The sequence below is a fragment of the Boleophthalmus pectinirostris genome, unplaced genomic scaffold (assembly GCF_026225935.1).
Source record: "Boleophthalmus pectinirostris isolate CB_2022bp ecotype Guang Dong unplaced genomic scaffold, ASM2622593v1 HiC_scaffold_22, whole genome shotgun sequence".
Classification (NCBI taxonomy): Eukaryota; Metazoa; Chordata; class Actinopteri; order Gobiiformes; family Gobiidae; genus Boleophthalmus; species Boleophthalmus pectinirostris.
In genome coordinates, this window is record NW_026571190.1 from 2,231,083 (window position 1) to 2,253,460 (window position 22,378).

The 22,378-nt window shown below is 41.3% G+C and overlaps 1 protein-coding gene across 1 annotated transcript in view; it reads right to left on the minus strand.

Moving 5' to 3' along the window:
• Nucleotides 1–22,378, minus strand: part of mad1l1 (mitotic arrest deficient 1 like 1) — a 237,739-nt gene that overhangs the window by 144,233 nt on the left and 71,128 nt on the right. The window contains exon 11 of the mRNA XM_055158345.1: nucleotides 13,244–13,388. Coding sequence (XP_055014320.1) covers nucleotides 13,244–13,388 — 145 coding nt within the window. The remainder of the gene's footprint in view (nucleotides 1–13,243; nucleotides 13,389–22,378) is intronic.

The following is a 22,378-nucleotide window of genomic DNA, read 5'->3' on the forward strand; positions in this document are numbered from 1 at the left end:
TTCGGCGGCTTATTTCCCTGAGCAAACATGTCGGCATTGGGCTGTATTGGCTTGTAACAGGTGCTTGTTACTGCACAATAGTCAACCTCTTTGGCACAGCAAGTCTACCATGTGATAACGTGTAGGTAGATGAATGCGCCTTGGCCGTTCAGACTGAAGTCACATGTCAAAAGATCAGATATGTATCAGTTTTAGGACCACATATCCAAGTGTCCTGAGTCGCATTTGAAAAAATTGGATCTGTGTGGTTCAGACTGTCATTAAAAGATCAGATACAGGTCACATAGGGGCCAAAAAAATCAGATTTGGGTCACTTCAGGCTGCACTGTGAACAGAGCCTTAGTCCGACAGAAGCTAAACTGAATCAGCGCACAATAGTGAGCTGTTTTATGAGTGCTCAGTTTATGCAAATAAATCATGTGGTTTTAAGTTTCGTTTCTGTAAAACAGAAACAAATATGCGCAAAGCTGTGTGGATAGGGAAGGATTGCGGACACAAAAATGGTGTGTCTGGATGCAAATCATTTCCAATACAGTGATTTGTTTCAGTGTAAACATTCGTCTAATAATACAGGATTACTCAAATACTAGAATGTGTGAATGAAACAAAACTCAACTCCAGGTCTGTTTTTGAGGCAGGAACAACATCACATGGCTTGAAGCTGGCAAGAGTCCATTTTTTAATATAGGACTTTTAAGCAAACAAAATGTATGCTGTTCTTGTATTAACAGAGCCGTTAACAGTCTTCTTATCGTTTATGTTTAAAATATGCACTGTGAACTCAATCTTGATTTGAAAAAAATAATAAAATAAATGAAAATCAACTTACAACGCGTCTCTCAAATTTCACATTTTCTCCAACGGTTAGATTGCGTTTGGAGGTCAGCGCAGGGAGGAGGTGTGGGCGGGCACTAACTGACATGCCCGCTAGCTACTCTCTCCCCATTATTGTGCAATGAAAATCACTTTATCTAAATCAAAAATCTGACGGTGCTTTGGCTGATAAAAACTGCGTCTAATTTGAAACGTGGGCAGAGCAGGGCCAGATAGATCCATCAGCGCTATACTTTTGTCGTTTATTCTTTTTTAAACGCTTTATGTCGGCGGTTTGACCGAGCGGAAAATGGGCACGGGCTCCAGTGGCTCAGAGCGCGTGTCCTCTGTAGGAGTAAACAGTGAGGGCAGAGCAGAGACTAACCCTTTCAGTCGACATGGTGCAGTTTGGGTAAGTCTGGTGAAGGTGTGTGGGCTTTAAAGACGGAGTATTGCACTTCTATGGGGTATTAACTGTTAACACATGACATATTAAGATCACCATGTTACCTTTTATCGTTTTGAAAATGCTATAATCGCCGAAAACACGATGTTCTGAGTTTCCCTTCCCTTTGCTCTCTGTGTTCACACTGCAGCCTGAAGTGACCCAAATCCGATTTTTTGGCCTCTATGTGACCTGTATCCAATCTTTTAATGACGACACAGATCAAATTTTTTCAAATGTGACCCAGGCCACTTGGATATGTGCTCCTGAAACCGATACATATCTGATCTTTTGACATGTGACTTCAGTGTGAACGGCCAAAGTGCATTCATCCACCTACACATTATCAACAAGCCACAAACGTCACTATTCTGCTCTGAAGTAGGTGAAAACTGTTAATGAACTCCGTGTCATTGAAGTGAAGCACATCACCACTCACCACTCTTGGCTCCGTCTCCACATCCACACGTTCCTTTCAACAGACGTGGCTGCAACTGTCCCACAAAACACCACGGCCAAAAACCTCGTCCTTCTCCTTCTCAATCTCCTCCTTAAAACAAGTTGCTCATGTTCTGGCTCTGGTACGAGAGGAACTTTAAAATCTCCAGGTGCTCAATGCTGCGTCCATGTTTGGACAATTTCCATAAACAGAGCACGCTCGCTGCGGTTGACGTAGTCGTGTCTCTAGTGCACATGCGGGACACATTTGGGCCGTTTAATGTTCACACAGGGGATCATATACAAGTCGCATTTAATTGGAAATGTGAACGACCTAGCAAAAACATCGGATTTCACAAAAAATCGGAATTGAGCGTTAAGCCCTGCAGTCTGAACGTAGACTTAGTCACTCCTTCTTTCAGAGCGCCATCACAATGAAAATTGGCATGAATCCCGCTAATGAAACTACTGTACATCAAACTCATCGGGTTTGTGAAGTTGCTTTTGTATAAGGAAAAGGGTGATGCAGGCTTGTGGTAGGGCTGCTGGATTAAGGGAAAAAAAAAAAAAAAAAAAACATTATCATGATTATCTTGGTCAATATTGAAATCACTATTATTCAGATGTTTTTTTTTCTAGTTACACGATGCCTTTATTCAGCATTTCTCTCTCAAAAAAACACTTTGTTATTGATTAGTTTATGCAAAACTTTCAAACTGACAATAAAAATAGCCTACAACTATGTACCTTAGAGCTAGTCAGGCTGGTGCCACCTAGTGCCTCCTCCGCTCAATTTCATTATTAGGGTTAGGGTTAGAACTGGGTCAGGAATCAAAATACACTAGACGGTGTGCAAAAACCCCGGAAGTGCGAGTCCGGGCACCAGCCAACCAATGAAGAGCCATATATTCAGTGTTGTCAACGATTCCCGAGATCGAGGATTTAAACCCGGAATAAAGAGAATGTTTGGCGAATTTCATCAAGGGGAAAGATGTTATTGCCTTTCTTCCTACGGGAGTTTGGAAAATCTTAATATACCAGTTAACCCCGTTAGCGGCGCATTACATACGTCACGACCAAATACCAGTGACTGGTTAAATAAAAAAAATAAAAAAGTACCTGCCTATCGTCGAGTAAATGAATCCTAACACTGCGAGGTCAGACGGTTTCTACGAAGTGAAACGGACTGATGAATCAGGCTACCTTACGAGCATTTTTGCGATGTATAAAACATAAAATGAATGAAATATACATTGAACATGAAATCAGGTAGAAAAACATAAATGTGCCCAAAATAAAATATCTATCCAGCTGTTCTACAATCTCTATTAAAAAAATAAATAAATAAAATTATAATATATATAATTATATATAATATATATATATATATATATATATATATATACACACACACACTTACACACACATTATATACACACTATGCATATACACACACATTATATGTACACACACACACACACATTATATATACACACACACACATTATATGTACACACATTATATATATACACACACAGACACACACACACACACACACACAAACACACTTTATATACACACACGTGCGCACACACATATATGTCAGAATAAACTTTGTTAAGCTCGTTTCAACTCTATTATACGAGTTTGGAGATCGTTTGACACACAAACCGAAGTCGTGATCAAAAGTCAGTCTATTACAGCCTAAGCTTGTGGGCTGAGCTTTGGATTGGACCGTACTCCAAACTGTAAGGAGGGTTTGAACAGGGCCCGGGAGAGATCACTAAAATATTCAAACATGCTTGGATGACATCTAAAACCTCTTCAGGCATGTTTTTGATGAGGGAATAACATTATCACAAGGTAGAAAGCTCCAAAAAGCTCTCAGTATAGTTCAAAACATGTCTCAAGAGGATCTCTGAATCATTCGTGCATGTTTTAATGATCTTAAACTTGTTTTTATATGCTGTTCTTGATTAATTCATTTTCAAACCAACAGAAGGTAACACGGTGATCTAAATATATATTTAAGAAAACCTATTGTGCTTGCCTCTGCTCTCTAGCTATAATCTTTGACACCAGTGAATCATTATGTTTGAATTTGGACATTTTTAATTGGAATATTCATCTAAACTGACTTAAGAAAAACAAGTCAGCTGACTCACACCCTAGAAAACTATGGTGCCCAAAGGGAGTTGGCATCGCTGTAACAAAGCACTGCATGCTGTCAGACCTTTTAATAGATAGAAAATTAAAGAAAATCTGAAAAAATAAGAAAATATAATTGGAGAAGGAAATACGTCATGGTGAGTGTGTACCGGGGCCGTGAAAATGGGGGTTGATTGGTCCAAATACAGGAGAATACAGAATACTCAAACATGTATCAGTCTAAATACAACTTCAAGAGGGTAAATGAGAAGGAAAAAGCTTAAAAAAAAATCTATTTTGCATAGCACGTCCATGTTAACAATGAATAACCCAGAGAAATGTTACACCCCCTCTTTTAAAAACACAGAGGAGCATCACAGACAAACATACTATGATATACTAAAGGGGGAAAGTCTGTATAGGGGAGAACAGGCCTGAACAGTAACGGGAAAACACGGTTAAAGTGAAAAAAAGTAGATTCAGAAACTATAGGCCAATTGAGCTCATTCTGACAGACACTAAAGCAATGCAGGGTGATAGTGGTCGCCATGGGAGACGCTTCATTGACCCTCTGTCTCAAACTAATGCCCAGGTGCTGATCTTTTAATGAGCGCCGTTACTTACAGCTTTGTGAGCGAACAGACGCCTGCAGCCCCCATCCCTCCATCCTCCCCGTCCCCACACACACAGCACTCAGAGGAAATACAGAATGAGAAAGAAAGACGGCAAAGAAAGACAGAAAAAAAGATGGCAAAAACAGACAGACTGCAAGAAAAAAGGCAAGAAAGACTGCAAGAACAGATGGATATCAAGAAAGAAAGAAAGATGGCAAAAAAGACGACAAGAACAGACAGACTGCAAGAAAGATGGCAAGAAAAACGGCAAGAAACATGGCAAGAAAGATGGCAAAAAAGATGACAAGGACAGATTGATGTCAAGAAAGATGTCAAGAAAGAAGACAAGAAAGACGGCAAGAACAGACAGACAGCAAGAATATCGATAGTATATATCAATAAAATGCTTATATTCAATTCTGATTTCGCCGCTTTGCTTGTTTGCCTTCTCTGTGCACACCCCCGCACAACCCCGCCTCCCTAATTTTGCTCGCTTGTGTCTCATTCACTGCCACCGTGAATGCAAAAAGTTGGTGCCAGTGAAAAGCTTCAAAAACCAAAAACCTTTTCCACCATTTACAGACAAAACCATCAGCAGCACATCCTCTGTCACAGAGAGAACACTCATATTCCACAGAGTCGTGTCCTTTAGTCCGAAAGAAGCTGAATCGCACGAATGGAACAAGAAGTGCGCTGTTTATGCAAATTAGCCATGTGCTTTTAAGTTTTGTTTCTGTAAAACATAAACACAAAGCTGCATTAAACACATTATTATGTCAAACAGGCTGATGTGGCTCCATAGTGGTTATGCTTTATACGTTGTAAAGTTTAGTCATGTAAAATGTATTTATGCAGAAGTAATTTTAATTAATAATCTGCTGAAGTGTAACTTATACAATGTTGGGTTTGAGCATTCATCATCATCATCATTAGTGGATTGTGGGAAACCTCAGTGCTCCTTACTGCTGGAACATGGATCTGTTAAAATAAGGAAACTCCTGAGCTTCTTCTGCTAAAGGAGCTTCATGGTTCTGGTTATGGTTTGGATAACAGAGTTAATGCAAAGATGAGCTTGAGTTGAGTTGTTTTATTTATGAATGAAAAGAAGGAAATATGTATTATTTATTTCAATTTTACAGTTAAATTATTATTTATGTAATTAGGGATTTTTGGTAATCTTCAATGTGGTAGAAGCACTTTGTTCCTACATGAACTGCCAACCTCTTGCACTTTCATAAAAAAAGACATTTTTGGAATTTGGCAGATTTGTTTTTGCAGTAGTTTTAGGGGGTTATTTTTTCCTGTACAGATAGAGATATATATCGTATATCGAGATATAGCAAAATGTATCAAGATATATATTTTTTTATCCATATCACAAACCCTAGGACAGACTGAAAAAAGACAGCAAGAACAGATGGATTGCGAGAAAGGCAGCAAGAAAGATGGCAAAAAACACGGCAAGAACGGACGGACGGCAAGAAAGACGGCAAGAAAGGTGGCAAGAAAGACAGCAAAAAAGACAGCAAGAACGGACAGACTACAAGAATGGACAGACTACAAGAATGGACAGACTGCAAGAAAGAAAGACGGCAAAAAAGACAGCAATAATGGAGGGACTGCAAGAAAGACGGCAAGAATGATTGCAGGAACGGACAAACGGCAACAACGGACAAATGGCAAGAATGGAAGAACAGCAAGAACGGAGAGATGGCAAGAAAGACTGCAAGAACAGACAACCTTTTGTAATGTTTTTAAAAGTATTCCATACATACATTACGTCATAAGTTTACATTCTAAACCAGGAAATCGTATGAAAAAAGTGCGGGTCTTTTAATGAGCGCTGTTACTCGGAGCGTGCCCCCAAACACACCGCGCTCGGATAAAAAGGCCTGAATTAGTAATTATGAAGGCTGGATGAATGAGAGCAATCATCATGTCCATGTGTTATTATTACACGTGGAAGAGCACAACATTATTATAATAAAGTAGAAACTAGGGCCACGGGGGAATGATGGGAGTGAAGGCTTGTTATCTGTTATGTAAGAGCTGTAATTCACACGCCTGTGGTGGGAAGTCATTTCTCTAACCACACAAGACTGACAGAAACGAGGTCTCTAATCTGCACCATCATCACACACTCGCGCAGCATGAAACCAGTGCACCATCTCGTTTTTTTGACTTCAGATGGCGGATCAGTGACATGACGTGATTTTTGCCAACTCTGGTGCAGATTTAATGCACCTTGCTACCTTGGATTGTTTTGAAAATGCTATATTTGCCAAAAACATTGTATTCAAATGTGTAATTTTGACACTAATCTCTCGCCATGTTTGCTCTAGATTTAATCCAATCCAACTTTATTTGTACAGAATTTTTTACCAACACAAAGTCTCTAAAGTGCTGCACAGAGTAGGCACACTAAAAACACATTCAGTAAAATAAGGCATAAAATAAATAAGCAAATCAATAAAAATAAAAAAATAAATAATGCAAATAAATTCAATAAAAGACGGACGGGCTACAAGAAAGGCGACAACAACGGACGGACTGCAAATAAGATGGCAAGAAAGATTGCAAGACAGACAGCAAAAAAGACGGCAAGAATGGACGGACTACAAGAAACATGGCAAGAACGGATGGACGGACTACAAAAAAGACGGCAAGAACAGACGGACGGACTACAAGAAAGATGGCAAGAACGGAGGGACAGCAAGAAAGATGGCAAAAAAGAAGGCAAGAACGGAGAGATGGCAAGAAAGATGCCAAGAACAGACGGATGGACAGACATTTTGAAATGTTGCTTTTAAAAGTATTCCAAACATACATTACGCACATTAGGCACAGTAAAAACACATTAAATAAAATAAAGCATAAAATAAATAAGAACAAACAATAAAATCAACTCTAAAATAAACGTGGAGCCAGTGCAATGAGGAGAAAATAGGTGTGATGTGTTAAATTTACTATTACCGTTTACAATTGTTTTTTACTTTTGTAGTTTGTCCAAGTCTAATTTGTTTGTTTCGCTTTGTCCCCCCCCACCCTTTGCTCCCCGTGCAAAGTCACTCCCCCTTCAGAGCCCTATCACAACACAATTGCATCCTGTTACTGAAACTACTGCACATTGTGTCAGATTTGTGAAGTTGTATGGTACAGCTTTGTATCATGTTTTTGTATATTTTTGGGAGAATTGTCGTGTGGGAGCACGGGTGATGAAGGCTTGTGGGTGGAGAATTAGACAAATCTTACAGCTGACAATAAAGAGGGTTCAAATAGACCCAGGAGAGATTGCTAGATTATTCAAACACGCACAGATGACATCTAAAACCACTTCAATGAAACTTCCAGTCCAGTTTTTGCATGTAGAAGCTCCAGACACACCGAGAGCAACTCCACTAAGGACCTCATTTATCACGCGCCTGTCCCGTGTCCTGAAGCGCAGACTGAGGGTCCAATCACTGCACACAGGAGCCTGGATGAAACACTCCTGTCTCAGCGCCGCTCCAGTGCCACGGGCGGCTGTGTTTTCCTCTATGTATTACCCTGATCTGTCATCATTAAAGTCCAAAGCCAAAAAATCATTTCTCCTTGATTCACCAGCGCTGGTTAACCCAATGTTCAAAGTTTTCACAACTCCCCGTCAGAAAGAGCAAAATTATGGATGAAAATCGGGCTGGGCGACATGGAGCAAAAAATATATCTTGATATATTTTGCTATATCTCGATATATGATATATATCTCGATATCTGTACAGGAAAAATAACACTCTAAAACTACTGCAAAAACAAATATGCCAAATTCCACAAAGTCTTTTTTTTATTGAAATGCAAGAGGCAGTTCACGTGGGAACAATGTGCTTCTACCACATTTAAGATTACAAAAAATCCCTGATTACATAAATAATAATTAAACTGTAAAATAAAAGAAATAGGCTTAATACATATTTCCTTCTTTTCATTCATAAATAAAATAACTCAACTCAAGCTCATCTTTGCATTAACTCTTTAACCGTACCATAACCATGAGCTCCTTTAGCAGAAGAAGCTCGGGAGGTTCATTATTTTAATAGATCCATGTTCCTCCCCAGTGCACGGAGCCATGAAGTTTCCCACAATCCACTGCAGATCAAACCCAATGTCTCCAAACACTGTTGTACAAGTGACACTGCAGCAGATTATTGATTAAAATCTTCTGCATAAATAAACTTTACACCATATAAAGCATAACGACTCTAGAGCCACATCAGCCCGTTTGAGAATACATGTGTTTACGTTTTACAAAAACAAAACTTAAAACACATGGCTCATTTGCATAAACACTGCACTCCTCCTGCCGCTAATGCCATTCAGCTTCTTTCGGACTAAAGGACACGACTCGGTGGAATATGAGGATGTGCTGCTGATGGTCTTGTCTGTAAATTCGGGATGGGCAAGATTAGTTGATTAATCGATAATTGATCATTAAGAATTTTCATTGACAAACCGAATGCAGGTTGCTGTGCGTAGCATGACCAGACAAGGATCTGTACATGTGTCTCTCTGCACTCAGAAGGAGCGAGACACAAACAGTCAGTCCGCCTGCAACGTGCCGAAGCACAAATGTGTATTTAACAATGACTTGTATTCCACGCTTTTCGTTCTGGTCGGGACAAGTGTGAGTCCATGTGCACAGTGTACAAAGCAGCACATATGTTTTGGTGTCCAGTGGGAAAAAGTTCACCAGGACACCGAAAACATGAAAAAGTTTTGCCAGGTGAGAGTCGCTCAATGTCGATCACGAGTCCCCACCTCCCACCCCCCGTACGGTGTCCTGCTTTTGACAAACGCAAATATGATCACACTAACCTGTATTCCACTGAGTCATGTCCTTCAATTCGACAGAAGTTAAACCGCATCAGCGCACAAGAGCAGTTTTTTTTCTTGCAGTTTAAGTTTCGTTTCTGTGAGACTTGCGCAAATCTTATAATCTCAAACGTTCTGATGTGGCTCTAGAGTGGTCACGGTTTATATGTCGTAAAATTGAATTTATTTATGCATATTAGAAGTGCAGATATAATAATGATGATACATTTTAATATAAAAAACGTTAATGATTAATCGATAATTAATTCTCCCGACAATCGATTAAGAAAATTTAATCGAATACGCACCCCTACTGTAAATGGTGGAAAAGTTTCATGGTGCTAGAAGATTTTCTTTCAACTTTCAGCATTCATAGCGGTACTGAGAGCACAGAGAAGACAAACAAGCGAAGAGGCAGAACTGAATATGAGCATTATAATCAATATATATGATATGTCAGAATCCATATCCAAATATCTTGATATATTTAAAATATCGAGATATCGCCCACCCCTAGATGAAAATGTCCAGACGTGAATTTGCAATGCACTTTACCATTCAACAGCCTTTAGGAGAAGAGGCATGAAGCACGCGCTGTATAATCTCACTGAAGTAGCAGCTTAGAGGCAGAAATAATATGCACTTCCCCTTACTAAATCACAGTTAACATATAGTGCCTGGAAAAGTTACTGACGTCCTAAATGACAGTCCCAAAAGCTCCATCATGCTATTTATGTGTGGCCGTCACAGTGATGGATCGGGATTATCTTTAGAGAAACCACTGCTGCCAGCATAATAGCCCTGAACTAGCCCTGCTGTTTAGACCCCAGCTCCTCCACACGCTCTAGTCCACCCATTATGCTCCTGGTGATAAACTGCAGGAGTCCAGTGGCTCTGCACCATGCCTCTGCACCATGGAGGCTGGGGGGAGTACAGAGGAGGAGGAGGAAGAGGAAGAGGAGGAGGAGGCCAGACTGATTTGTGTGTTCAGCTCCGGAGCATGTTGACCCAGAGAATTACACTGGCTGACAAATCAATAGCTCCAGAGCTCTAGTGAGGAGCAGAGGAGAAAGCAAAGCAGGCTGCAAGAGGAGGAGGAGGAGGAGGGGGAGGAAGAGGAGGAGGAGGAGAAGAAGGAGAAGAAGGAGGAGGAAGGAAGAGGAAGGAGGAAGAGCGCCATCCAAGCAGAGGGGTGAGGAGAGACAGAGAGGCTGTGTGGGAGAGGAGGAGCAGGGAGAGAGAGAGAGAGAGATGGCTTAAACGTGCTTATGGAGTATACGATTTGGTGTGATTCGTTTCATGTAATAAAGTCAAATGCGTCCTGCTCCAGTACAGTGGTTAAAATGAAACTGTGTGTACTGTCTGTCTGATTATAAAACTTATAAAGTCAGTTATTCGTGGTGATGTCACAAGGTTTTGCAAAAAAAATGATTTAATAAAGTTGACTCTGCTTCAGGTAGGTGGAGAGTTCCTGCCTCCAGTAGAGGAGTTCAAGTATGTCAGGGTCATGTTCACACGGAGGGGAGGACAGAGTGTGAGACTGACAGTTGGATCAGTGCAGTGTCTGCAGTGATGAGGGCACCGAGTCCAACCACAAAGCTCCACATTTACTGTTCAAACTCTGCTCCTGCCCTCACCTGTGGACTCTGGTTTAGTCCTGGTTTAGATCTCTGCTCCTGCCCTCACCTGTGGACTCTGGTTTAGTCCTGGTTTAGATCTCTGCTCCTGCCCTCACCTGTGGACTCTGGTTTAGTCCTGGTTTAGATCTCTGCTCCTGCCCTCACCTGTGCTCATGAGCCAACAGGAGGAGGATGCAGTTGTGTGTTGTAGGCTGTCAGATGTTTGGCCACACACTGCATGTGCTGTATACAAGTATGTTTCAAGTCAGTGCAGATTTTATGCCTAGGACATCGCTGTCCCTCTTTGTTACCTTTTCACAATAAGGTGGTTTCAGGAGCTTGTCAATACAGAGGGTTTTATTTTGAAAGGGCCTTGTTTTTAGTTGATGTGAGCTTTTGGGCGACTTGTAGCCTAAATAAAAACACTTTACAGTGTCAGTCATGACTCTGCCAGCCGCATCACACCACCAACGTGTGTGAGGCACAAGCCCCGGGGCAGACGGGCAGGTAACCCCCCACACACACACACACACACACACTTCTCCTTCTGTTTGCATGAATAACCCACATGTGTCTCTGTGGAATAGTTTCAAATGCAACACTGCAAAATCCTGAAGGGACAGGCTAATATAGGAAAGACATGTTTACAGAACATACTGTAGAGGTCTAAAGTGTAAGTTTACATAATAAGATAAGATAACATGTAGATGGGACATTTTCTTTTCTAGAGAAAAAATAAATACAATTGTGTCATTTGTGTAAAATAAGCAAAGTGCATTTTCAAGTGGAACAGGCCTGTGACACTCACACATGTAGGTCAGACATGTTATTTTATTAAAGGAGTCATATTATGATTTCTATTAGCTTGTAACCAGGTGAATGTTTTCTCATTATTTTACTCAGAGTTGTATTTGATTGTGTGATCCCTCAGTCGTCCAGGTAGGATCCACAGCAGAAGATGATCTAATTTTGTCACCTGGACAAAAGTTTTCGAGTGAAGACCATTCTCAGCTCATACAAGAGGCCTCTTCACTTCTGACTGGAGACTCAGTAAGAGTGAGTTAGAGTGTGGTTAGCTCCTCCCACAGACAGATATAAAGCAGTGACTCAGCAGTCTCCAGTCAGAAGTGAAGAAGCCTCTTGGATGAGTGGAGAAACACCTGCTCTGTTGACAGAATTACATTTCTTTTGCTTTGTATTTGATTGATTCATGTATGTCTGAGAAATCCTCTATTATCCTACATTTGAGCTTGAGTGGCTTGAGTTTAGTTACATACTAAATACCACAAGGGGAAAGCCTGGTACGTCTTTATGAAAGTCTAAATGTGTCTGTGTGTGGTCATCTGTGTAAGCTGAGGTTTGGAACTAGAAGGTTTGTCATCCACACAGGCAAGTCATGTTCAGGGAAGCATTCAAGGTCCTATATTACACAACAATTCTTGCGAGCTTTAAAACATCTTAAAATGTTGTTACTTCATTAAAACCATACCTAGAATTGTGTTTTGTTTCATTCACATGTTTGAGTAATCCTTCATTAGTCTGTCTACATCTCCACAGCTCAAAATGTGCTGTTCCACCTTCTGATGTCATGAAGCAGCAGTTTTCAAGTTTCCTTACAGTCTCCTTTTACCTTTTGTTCAGTAGAGATCAGCAAATCCAGGACTAAACTGGTCCAAATGATTCTACTGAAGGTGTATGTAATTTCAAAACACAGTGGAGCACTTCCTGTGTTACCACATGACATCACAAGGTGGGACAGAGTGTTTTCAGTTTGAGAGAAGAACTCCGATGCAATACATACTTTGACACACAGGCCACTATACGATACATATCTCGATACAGTGCACTTTTGGTCCGATACGATATATTTCAAATCGGTTCGATATGGTTCAATTTAAAACAAAGGGCTAAATTGTGACTATGATAATAAAAGTGTTTGTTAAACCACTTCTTGTGCAAAGTTCATATGAAACACAAACATTTTAATCATCAAAAAAAAAAAGAAAATTTGAACATGCCTATATAATGCAAAATACTCTTGCCGATATATATCAATACAGCAGCACACGATATCGATACTATCATCACATTAAATGATACGATTTATCAATATTTCAATATTTTTGCACACCTCTATTCTAAATCTGCAGGGTTTGTGTGTTAAACATGTGTGAATGAAACAAAACACAACTCCATGAGGAAATTACATTATAAAACGTAGATAAGAAAATTGCGAATATAGACCCTTAAAAAAAAAAAAAAAAAACTAAATAGGCTAAACTGAATGAGAGCTCGTTCTTCTGACCCGAGCCCTGACATACCTTAGTGAGGAGCAGCAGCCTCTTCTGCAGCCGGCGCACCAGTGAGTCCTGGGCCTCCCTCCTCCTCTGCTCCTCCCCCGTGCACGCCCTCTGCTGGCAGGCCTCAGACTGCAGCTCCGACTGGCTCCGCTCCATGCTCCTCAGCCTGGGGCCAGACACACACAACAGACCACAGGTGAGAGTCAAGCGGGAAACCATCAGGCGTGAAAGGTGCACTGTGGAACTTTTCCGGCTGAGATTAGTGTCGTTATGATAGTAAAACTGTAATGCAATTTTCTCTGGCATCAGCCTCCCGCATTTTCTCACTTACAGATGGTACAAAATTCTTCTGCGCGCTTTTTCACTGGAACCAAAAAACATGAGCACATTATCCTGATTTTATCATTGCTGCACTGGCTTCCTGTTCATTTTAGAGTTAATTTTAAGATTTGAATGTTAGTTTTTAAAGCTTTGAATGTTCTGGCACCACAGTACATGTCAGACCTCATTCACATTTACTCCTTCTGTGCGCTCTGAGGTCCTACGGTCAGCTCCAGCTAGTGGGGATTAAAACAAGAGTTAAAACCAGGAGGACAGAACCTTCTCTGTGATCAGCCCCAAACTCTGGAACACTCTGCCCCCCCACGTCCCAACAGCCCCACAGTGGAGTGTTTTAAGTCTCGTCTTAAAACACACTTTTATTGTCTGGAATGAATAAATGTTTATTCAAACAGTAGTACATAGAACATGCATATAGAACTTAAATACATAGATATAACACAAAGTAAATATTTATTTTCTGTACCGCATTTTCCGTGCTATTAGGCGTTCTGGATTATAAGGTGCACTGTCAATAAATGGTCTGTTTTCGAACTTTTTTCACAAATAAACCACACTGGACTTTAAAGGAAACAACAGTGTGATGGGTGAGTGGTTTTGTTTGTTTGTGGCGTTCACGGTGACTCTGGGCTTTGTTCAGTTGTGGCGTGTAGGGAGGGGGCTGTCTGGGACCAACGGATTGTCGGTGTGTTCACAGTGACTCAGTTGTTCAGTTGTGTCTAGAAGTGGCACATTACACTCACTTTTTCAGTTCCTCGTCGGTGTGGAGTGATGAGTGTGTCTGTGGGTGTGTTTCACTGTGCGGTCGCTGTCTGCTCCGTGTGTGTTTGTGTGTTCTGTGGGTGGTGCGGCTTTGTAGTTTACTGAAGTCGTGCTGGGACACCCGAGTGGATTCGTGTATAGGGTGCTCTGGAATGTGGGGCGCGCAATCATTTTTTCATGGGGTTGGAAGCTTAAGAGCGCGTCTAATAGCCCGGAAAATATGGTAATAATAATCGAAAATAAACCTCACGCAGATTTTACTTGTATGTTATTAGGTTCTTTTTTCAGACCAAGAGTTTGTTTTTCATACCTGACAGTTTGGACTGCTCACTAGTGCTCTTCCTCAGAGTGGTCACGTGATGTTGCTGTGATGTATCCAGTCAGTTGATTTAAACAGGTTTTGGCGCCGTCTTCCTACCGGTGGAGACAAGATGACAGCGCCATCTACAGTCCCACTTCCTCAGGACAGTATCCCAGGTGTATGAGAGTAAAAAAACCCTCATCCCAGTTTATAGTCCTTTGTGCACATTTCTGTATTTCGACAGCCGTCCCAGTCCATAATGTGGTTTTCTCTTTTGCAATGGTCAGAAATGGCCGATTTGATTTGTCCCTGTTCTGCTTTGTGTTTTGTTGCTCGTGTGCACGCCTTTGCTGTTTCCTTCTCGCACTCTGTTCTGTGCTCCTTTTTTCGTGTAAAGAACTCTGAGGAAGACCGACTGTCAGGTATGAAACAAAACTCTTGGTCTCAAAAAAGAACCTAATAACATAAAATATCAGAAGACCAAATGAATCTCATTGGACTATAGGTTTTACTTGTGTCCTAAAAAGGAGCTTTTCTGGTTTTTAACACCGCGTGAGTGGTGTGCTCCTCTGTGTCTTTTATTCTTTAATTTATTTTTGACAGGTTGTATTGTTTTAGCACTGGTATGATCAAATTTTAGCAAGTTACTTTTTTGTTGTCTTCATTTTATGATCTCTGTGCAGCACTTTGGAACCTGCTTTGTTTGTAAAATGTGCTACAAAAATAAAGAGGATTTGGATTTTAAAATTTTAAACTGGATACCAATGAATATACTTCAACTGACTGCAAAACCATGATGACACTAAAAACACTTTAAGACAATAGATTTTCACCATTAAATCACAGAGACAGTAAAATCCCCTAAACCTAAAAATGTAAAGTGTCAAATATGAACTATGACGATCCCAAATTGACCCTGATGTCTGCCACACAAAAAACCCTAAATCATGATTAAACTGGCTATAAACCACGACAAACTGCTCAAACAGTCACATTTTCCGATTCAGCTTAACATTAATGCAATTTTCAAGGGCATTATCGAAGTGGTGATTTAAATTCTTGTTTAAAAGTCATTGTTGAAACGGTGGAACACTCCCACACAGTCACTTGATTATATTCTCAAACTATTCAAGGAGAATGACAAGTAAGAAGTTTGTCTCGAAGTCAAAGTGTGAGTGTGAGAGACATAACAGGTAAAAGTATTGTTTGCATTTTAATATATTTCGGGGAAAGCCACAAGTATCAAGTGTCACGAGGTTTTGCAAAAAAAATGATTTCATAAAGTTGACTCTGCTTCAAGTGGGTGGAGAGATCCTGCCTCGAGTGGAGGAGATCAAGTATCTCGGGGTCTGGTTCACAGTGAGGGGAGGGTGGAGCGTGAGATCGACAGATGGATCGGTGCAGGAGCTGAGTCCAAACACAGAGCTCCACATTTACAATCTACATCCCTGCTCTTGCTTGAGGTCTCTGGTTTAGTCCTGGGTTAGATCTCTGGCCTTCACCTACAGTCCGGAGATGACCAAAAGGACAAGATCACAAACACAAGCGGTCCAAATGAGTTTCCTCATTCCTCAGGAGTTCAATCACATGGGAGGAGATCGGAATAGAGACGCTGATAGGTGTTTCCCTTCCGCTCTCCCTCACTCTCTCCCTGTGCTCCCCCCTCCTTCCATATCCCCATCTCTCCTTCACGTTTGCTCTCTCTTTCTCTCTCTCCACATGTACTAGGGATGGGCATTTGATTCAATTTTCTTAATCGATCGTCGGGAGAATTAACGATCGATTATCAATTAATCATTAACTTTTTTATATTAAAATGATCATTATTATTATTACTATCTGCACCAATCTGCATAAATAAATTCAACTTTACAACATATAAACCGTAACCACTCTAGAGCCACATCAGCCTGTTTGACATTATCATGTGTTTAATGCAGCTTTGTGCAACTCTCACAGAAACAAAACTTAAAACCGCATCACTAATTTGCATAAACTAAGTGAAGGAAAAAAACAGCTCTTGTGCTGATGTGGTCAACTTCTGTTGGATTAAAAGACATGACTCAGGTGAATACAGGTTAGTGTGACCAGATTTGCGTTTGTCAAAACCATGACACCGTACGGGGGGAGGGAGGTGGGGACTCGTCATCGACATTGAGCTACTCAAAACTTTTTCATGTTTTCATTGTCCTGGTGAACTTTTCCCCACTGGACACCGAAACATATGTGCTGCTTTGTACACTGTGCACATGGACTCACACTTGTCCCGACCAGAACGAAAAGCGTGGAATTTCTTGTCCAAGTCATCGTTAAATACACATGTGCGCTTCGGTACGTTACAGACTGAACAACTGTCTGTGTCTGCTCGCTCCTTCTGAGTTCAGAGAGCTACATGTCCGGACCCCCATTTGTCCCCGGACACAGACTTTTGGTCACCCTACGCTACGCACAACAACCTACATTCGGTTTGTCGATTAAAATGAATGTAATAGATGAAATTCTTAACGATCAACTTATCGATTAATCGACTAATCATGCCCATCCCTAACATGTACTCCTCTCTCCCGCTCAGTGTTCCTTTCTATCTTTCCTCTATCTTTCCCCTGCTCTCTCTCTGTCCTCTTCCCCCCCCCTTCCTAAACATGTCCTCTCTCTGCTTCCCTTACTCTTTCGCTCTCTATCCCTCTCCTCCCTCCATCTCCTTCCTCCTTGTCCTCTCTTGTTCTCATTTCTCATAATGAGCATGAGCAGTGAGCAGGCACGGGCGGTGCTCAGCTGTTGGAACAGTGCTTCAGGGGAAACTCACTTTGAATGGGATGAGTTACAGAGGCACTTTCACACAGGGAAGCACAAGTAGAGAAGAGGACTGGAGCCTGGAGCCTGGTTTCCACGAGTTTCCATGAGTTTTGCTTTGGTTTTGGGTTGGTATGGTCCTAAAGTGTTTCCTCTGTCTGAAGTTTGAGGGGTCTGGGGGTACTGCCTTCCAAAGGACTCTGGCTCTCTTCAGATCGGTACAGTTTAGCTTTAGGAGGTACACAGAACAGGCTCTTGATCTAGTGATAAAACACCAGTGGTGGACACTTCCATGATGAGCCGACTGCTTGGCAAAACAAAACTAACTTGTTAGCAGGAGCAGTTTCCTGTTGGTGCACGGCACTCGACAGAGTCCAAAATATGTCATTTCCAGTGTATAACACATCAAACCAAACCAACATATGACATAAAGAGATGTTAAAACACAGTGGAGAGACGCGGAGAAGTGAAATGAACGCAGAAAAGGCTGAGTATAAACTAGAAGTAGTTTTGTGTTTAGTCTAGCTTTAGCTTTAGCCTGAATTGTAATTGGGAAGAACATGTGTTCTGTTTGGCTCAGTCAAACACATTTAGTGACACATGAATAAACACGAATCATAATCACAGTGCCTGAAAAACAACAGTTTGATATTTTCCCAAATCCTAATTTGCTTGATGACACTAATGTCCCTATACAGTTTAGACTTGATCACTGCTCAGTCTTTGTGGCTCTCAGAACAGCTGGGTGCTTCAAAGCCACGAGCTCACAGCAAACACACACTGTACACTGCAGTACTATCTCGTGTGTATCTCTTCAATTACACTATGCAAATACTTGACTCATGTCTCCACTGGTTCACATCTGAATGTTTCTTCTGGAGCCAGCGCAGGGAGCAGCTCGTTAGCTCAGCCAGCCTCTCCTGTCTTAACACGGGCTAGATCCCCAGAGAGAGCACCTCTCCACAGATCTGCCTCTTAATTACCTCTGTCACCATTAACGAACTGCCCGTGATATGCTCTTAAGGCAAAGACTCCCAATCAGGAGGACTGGGACCACAGGGAGCTCATTTTTTATTTAAAGAAGGGGGATTTATTTATTATTAATTTTTTTTTAGCTTTCTACCATGTTATAATATTGTTCCTTCATGAAAAACAGGCCTGAAGAGGTTTCAGAGTCATCCACGCATGCAGTATTTTAGCAATCTCTCCTGGGCCCTATTCAAACCCTCCTTAGATGTAAGATTCTGTACAAGGCTCCGCCCACAAGTCTACATCACCCATGCTCCCACATGAGAATTCCCTATAAATATACGAAAAACATGACACAAAACTGAACACGACAACTTGACAAACCTGATGTGATGTGCAGTAGTTTCATTAGCAGGATGTGCACTGACTGTGTTGTGATAGTGCTCTGAAGGGGGGGTGAGTTAGAGAACAAAGGGAGGGGAGACTCAGAAGGTCAAACAAGAAAGAGAAACATATAAAACATGTTAATATGTTCCTTGCATATTGAAAGAAAGAGCAGTGGATGAACTCCTGCAGCTGCCCCAGCACTGCTCCTGAATCCATAAAAGTGTTGTCTTCAAACTGTGAGACGACTCCTGATGAGAAGTGGGTTCCTCTGCAGCAGTCTCTGCACATTTCTGTTAGATGCAGTAGACCTATTTTAGAGTTGGTTTACACTGGTCCAATGAAAGTCACTAACTCACTGAACTGACATCCTGGTTTAAAGGGTACAAGCTGCAACCAACAGTTATTTTAGCAGTGGACTCTGCAATGATTATTTTTCTGATGAGTCGACTTGTCAAACGGTTATTGCTCCTGTACACTCTTTAAATCCATTATCATCAGCCAAATAAATGAAATGGTGACTGAAGGCTTCTACAGGAAATCCAAAACTGACTGCTTATTTTATTTAGATAAGTTGATGTTAAAATAGAATCCCTGGTCCCTTGATGGAGTATTACTCGTGTTTAATCTTGGTCTCTTCTGCATGTCCAATGGAGGATGTTGTTTGTAGGGGCTTATGTAGTTGTGTGTCCCAAGGCACATTTAGGATGAAGGATTAGCTTATCTTATTTAATAATGCCGTCGTCTTTGTAATAAAAAAGCTATTTTCTTGTGTGCTTTAGAGTCTGTATACTCCAAATAACTAAATCATGGCAGCTCTAGTGCCTTAACCTGCAGATAGAGGACACGTCCAAGTTTGACTCATGGCTCATGTGAAAGCTCGGAACCTCCAGAATTTACTCCCTGAACCAAAAACCAAACTGGATTTCAGCACTGAAAATGGAAACCCAAATGTGGAGCTAAATGTCCTTTAGTGTGACCACCTGTCCCCCTGCTCGTGCTCGTGCACAGCCTTTTGAGCCCCTGCCCCTCGTCCCACTTATTTAGAGACTGTCCCACTTACCCACTGATGCCTTGTGGATCCTAAAGAGTAATGTTGTATTTCTCGCAAAGAAAACAGGATTTCTGGGTTTGCAGGCCTGTTGCTATACTAATTTTTGTCTTTTTCTACTATTGGTCTGTTCTAGGAATGGGCATGATGAGTCGATTAACTGATAATTGATCATTAAGAATTTCATCAATTATGTTCATTTTTAATCAACAAACTGAATGTAGGTTGTTGTGCGTAGCGTAGGGTGACTAAATGTCCGTTTTTCCCCGGACATGTCAGTTTTTCACGTCCTGTCCTAACCGTCCGAGTTTTTTTTTTTTTTATAAAGTGATGCAAATGCCCGGGTTTTCATTTCCTTTCATTGGACCATTAAACTGAGCGGCTCTTGTAGCTCTCTGTGCACCAGAAGGAGCGAGCAGACACAAACAGTCGGTCAGCCTGCAACGTACCGAAGCACAAATGTGTATTTAACGATGACTTGTACAAGAAATTCCAAGCTTTCCGTCCCGGTCGAGACAAGTGGGAGGCCATGTGCACAGTGGCGGTGCCAGGGACCTCAAAGCTCACCAGGACACTGAAAAACATTAAAAAGCTTTGGCTTTTGGCTTTTAGCTCAGTGTCGATGACGAGGCCCCTCCTCCCACCTCACACCTCCCATACAGTGTCCTGGTTTTGACAAACGCAAATATGGTCAACCTGTCTTATATTCCACTGCGTCGTGTCCTTTACTCCGACAGAAGTTGAACCGTATCAGCAACACAAGAGCTGTTTTTTCTTCTCTTAGTTTATGCAAATGATTTTTAAGTTTCGTTTCTGTGAGACTTGCACAAAGCTGCATTAACCCATTGACGCCGGATACTGCGCAGCGCAGCGCTGAGTCCCCTGTCGGTGTTCCGGATTGTCTGGCGATCAGCATAAATGATAAAGGCGGGGCCACACCTGGAAGCATGGGGGGCGTGTCCTCCTCTCGCTTCCATTCACTCCCATAGAGAGACGCAAAACTGCCGGAGCTGTATTGTCGCGTTAAACCTTTTTTATCGTGGCGTATTATTTCCCCATTGAAAAATAATCCAAAAGTATCCCGAACATGTTCCCATCAAGACCTGGTTTGAAGTAACAAACGTTGCTCTTTACTGCCTGCGCATGAACGCGCTCAAACACTTGATCTGTTTGCTGCTCCAGACGCTCCTATAACAGTTGCCATATCACTATGTTGTGTAACAAATGAACATGGTCAAACACAAAAATGCTGACAGTGACCATGACAGTGAAGACACGGACAACATTTGTGTTTGACCATGTTTATTTGTTATATCAACCATTAATTCTCCCGACGATCGATAAAAAAAATGTCATCAAATGCCCATCCCTAGTCTATTCTGCTTTCTGATTGGATAATTGTGTAAAATGTTTTATGCAATTAGTAATAAATCAAGTCGTGTATTTGATTTGACAATTTATGACATTTAAAATTTTAATCTTTCATACTCTCTCTTGAACTTTATAACAACTTGGGATAATAACATCTCCAGTTTCCTATGACGCCACAATCCTGACCTTTATACTTCACAAAACTAACAGATGTATTCTATAATAAACACATATTACACTGGTAGTGGTTTTTATAAAGTTATGTATAAGATAAGACGGAGCAGAGCAGTTACCGGCTGTTGAGCGTGTAGTTCTGTTCTTTGAGTGTGATCTCCCTCTGCTGGATCTGCATCACCTCCCTGAACAGATCCTCGGGGCTCCTGCAGGGGGCAGAGCAGAGCACAGTTAGCACACATGGATCAATAACACTGTCAGTATAAAAGGAGAACACCGCATGGAGGAAGAGTGGTTTTATCTGCCTCTGTGGGAGAATTATGGGGGAGATGAGAGCACAATACAAAGCACTTAACACATGCTAGGGCACTTTGGAAAGCAGAGCAATTCAAGAGCTACAACATGACACAACAAAGATTACACACAAAGAACACAAAGCTAAAAAATATATAAATGATGTGCTGGGTAGAGGCAGGTGATAAAGTGTCTAAAAGTATGCAGCAATCAGACTTTTTCAGTTCTGATAGTGATCATAATACTTTGCAGTAGTATCAGTTATGTCTGATATAGACAGAGACTGAAAACAGCATCTATTTCCTGATTAAAGAAGAAATATTGTCTGCTGTAGAGTATAATCTATGACACTGTGGATAAGAGCTGTGCCAGACAAACTAAAAAATCATGTAAACTTAAAATCTTTAGAAAGACACAGGGCCGTGCTTTTTGTAGGTAATTATGATTTCACTAAACAGGTAAAGACATGCAGAGTGTGGGAGTGGGAGAGGTGGGAGAAGGTCCATAAACATGTGGACAGATGAGGTTCATGGATCTGTCATCCTCAGAGGTAGACATAGATAGATAAGATGGTTAGATAAAGGTTCTGGAGAGCCAGGCTCTGGACAGTGGCTGTACTTCCTCGTCTTTAGTACTTTAAGACTGAACCATGTTTCTGTTCCACTGCTGAGCTGGTAATATCATGTGCATCACAGTGAAGAGTGGACACTAAACAAGA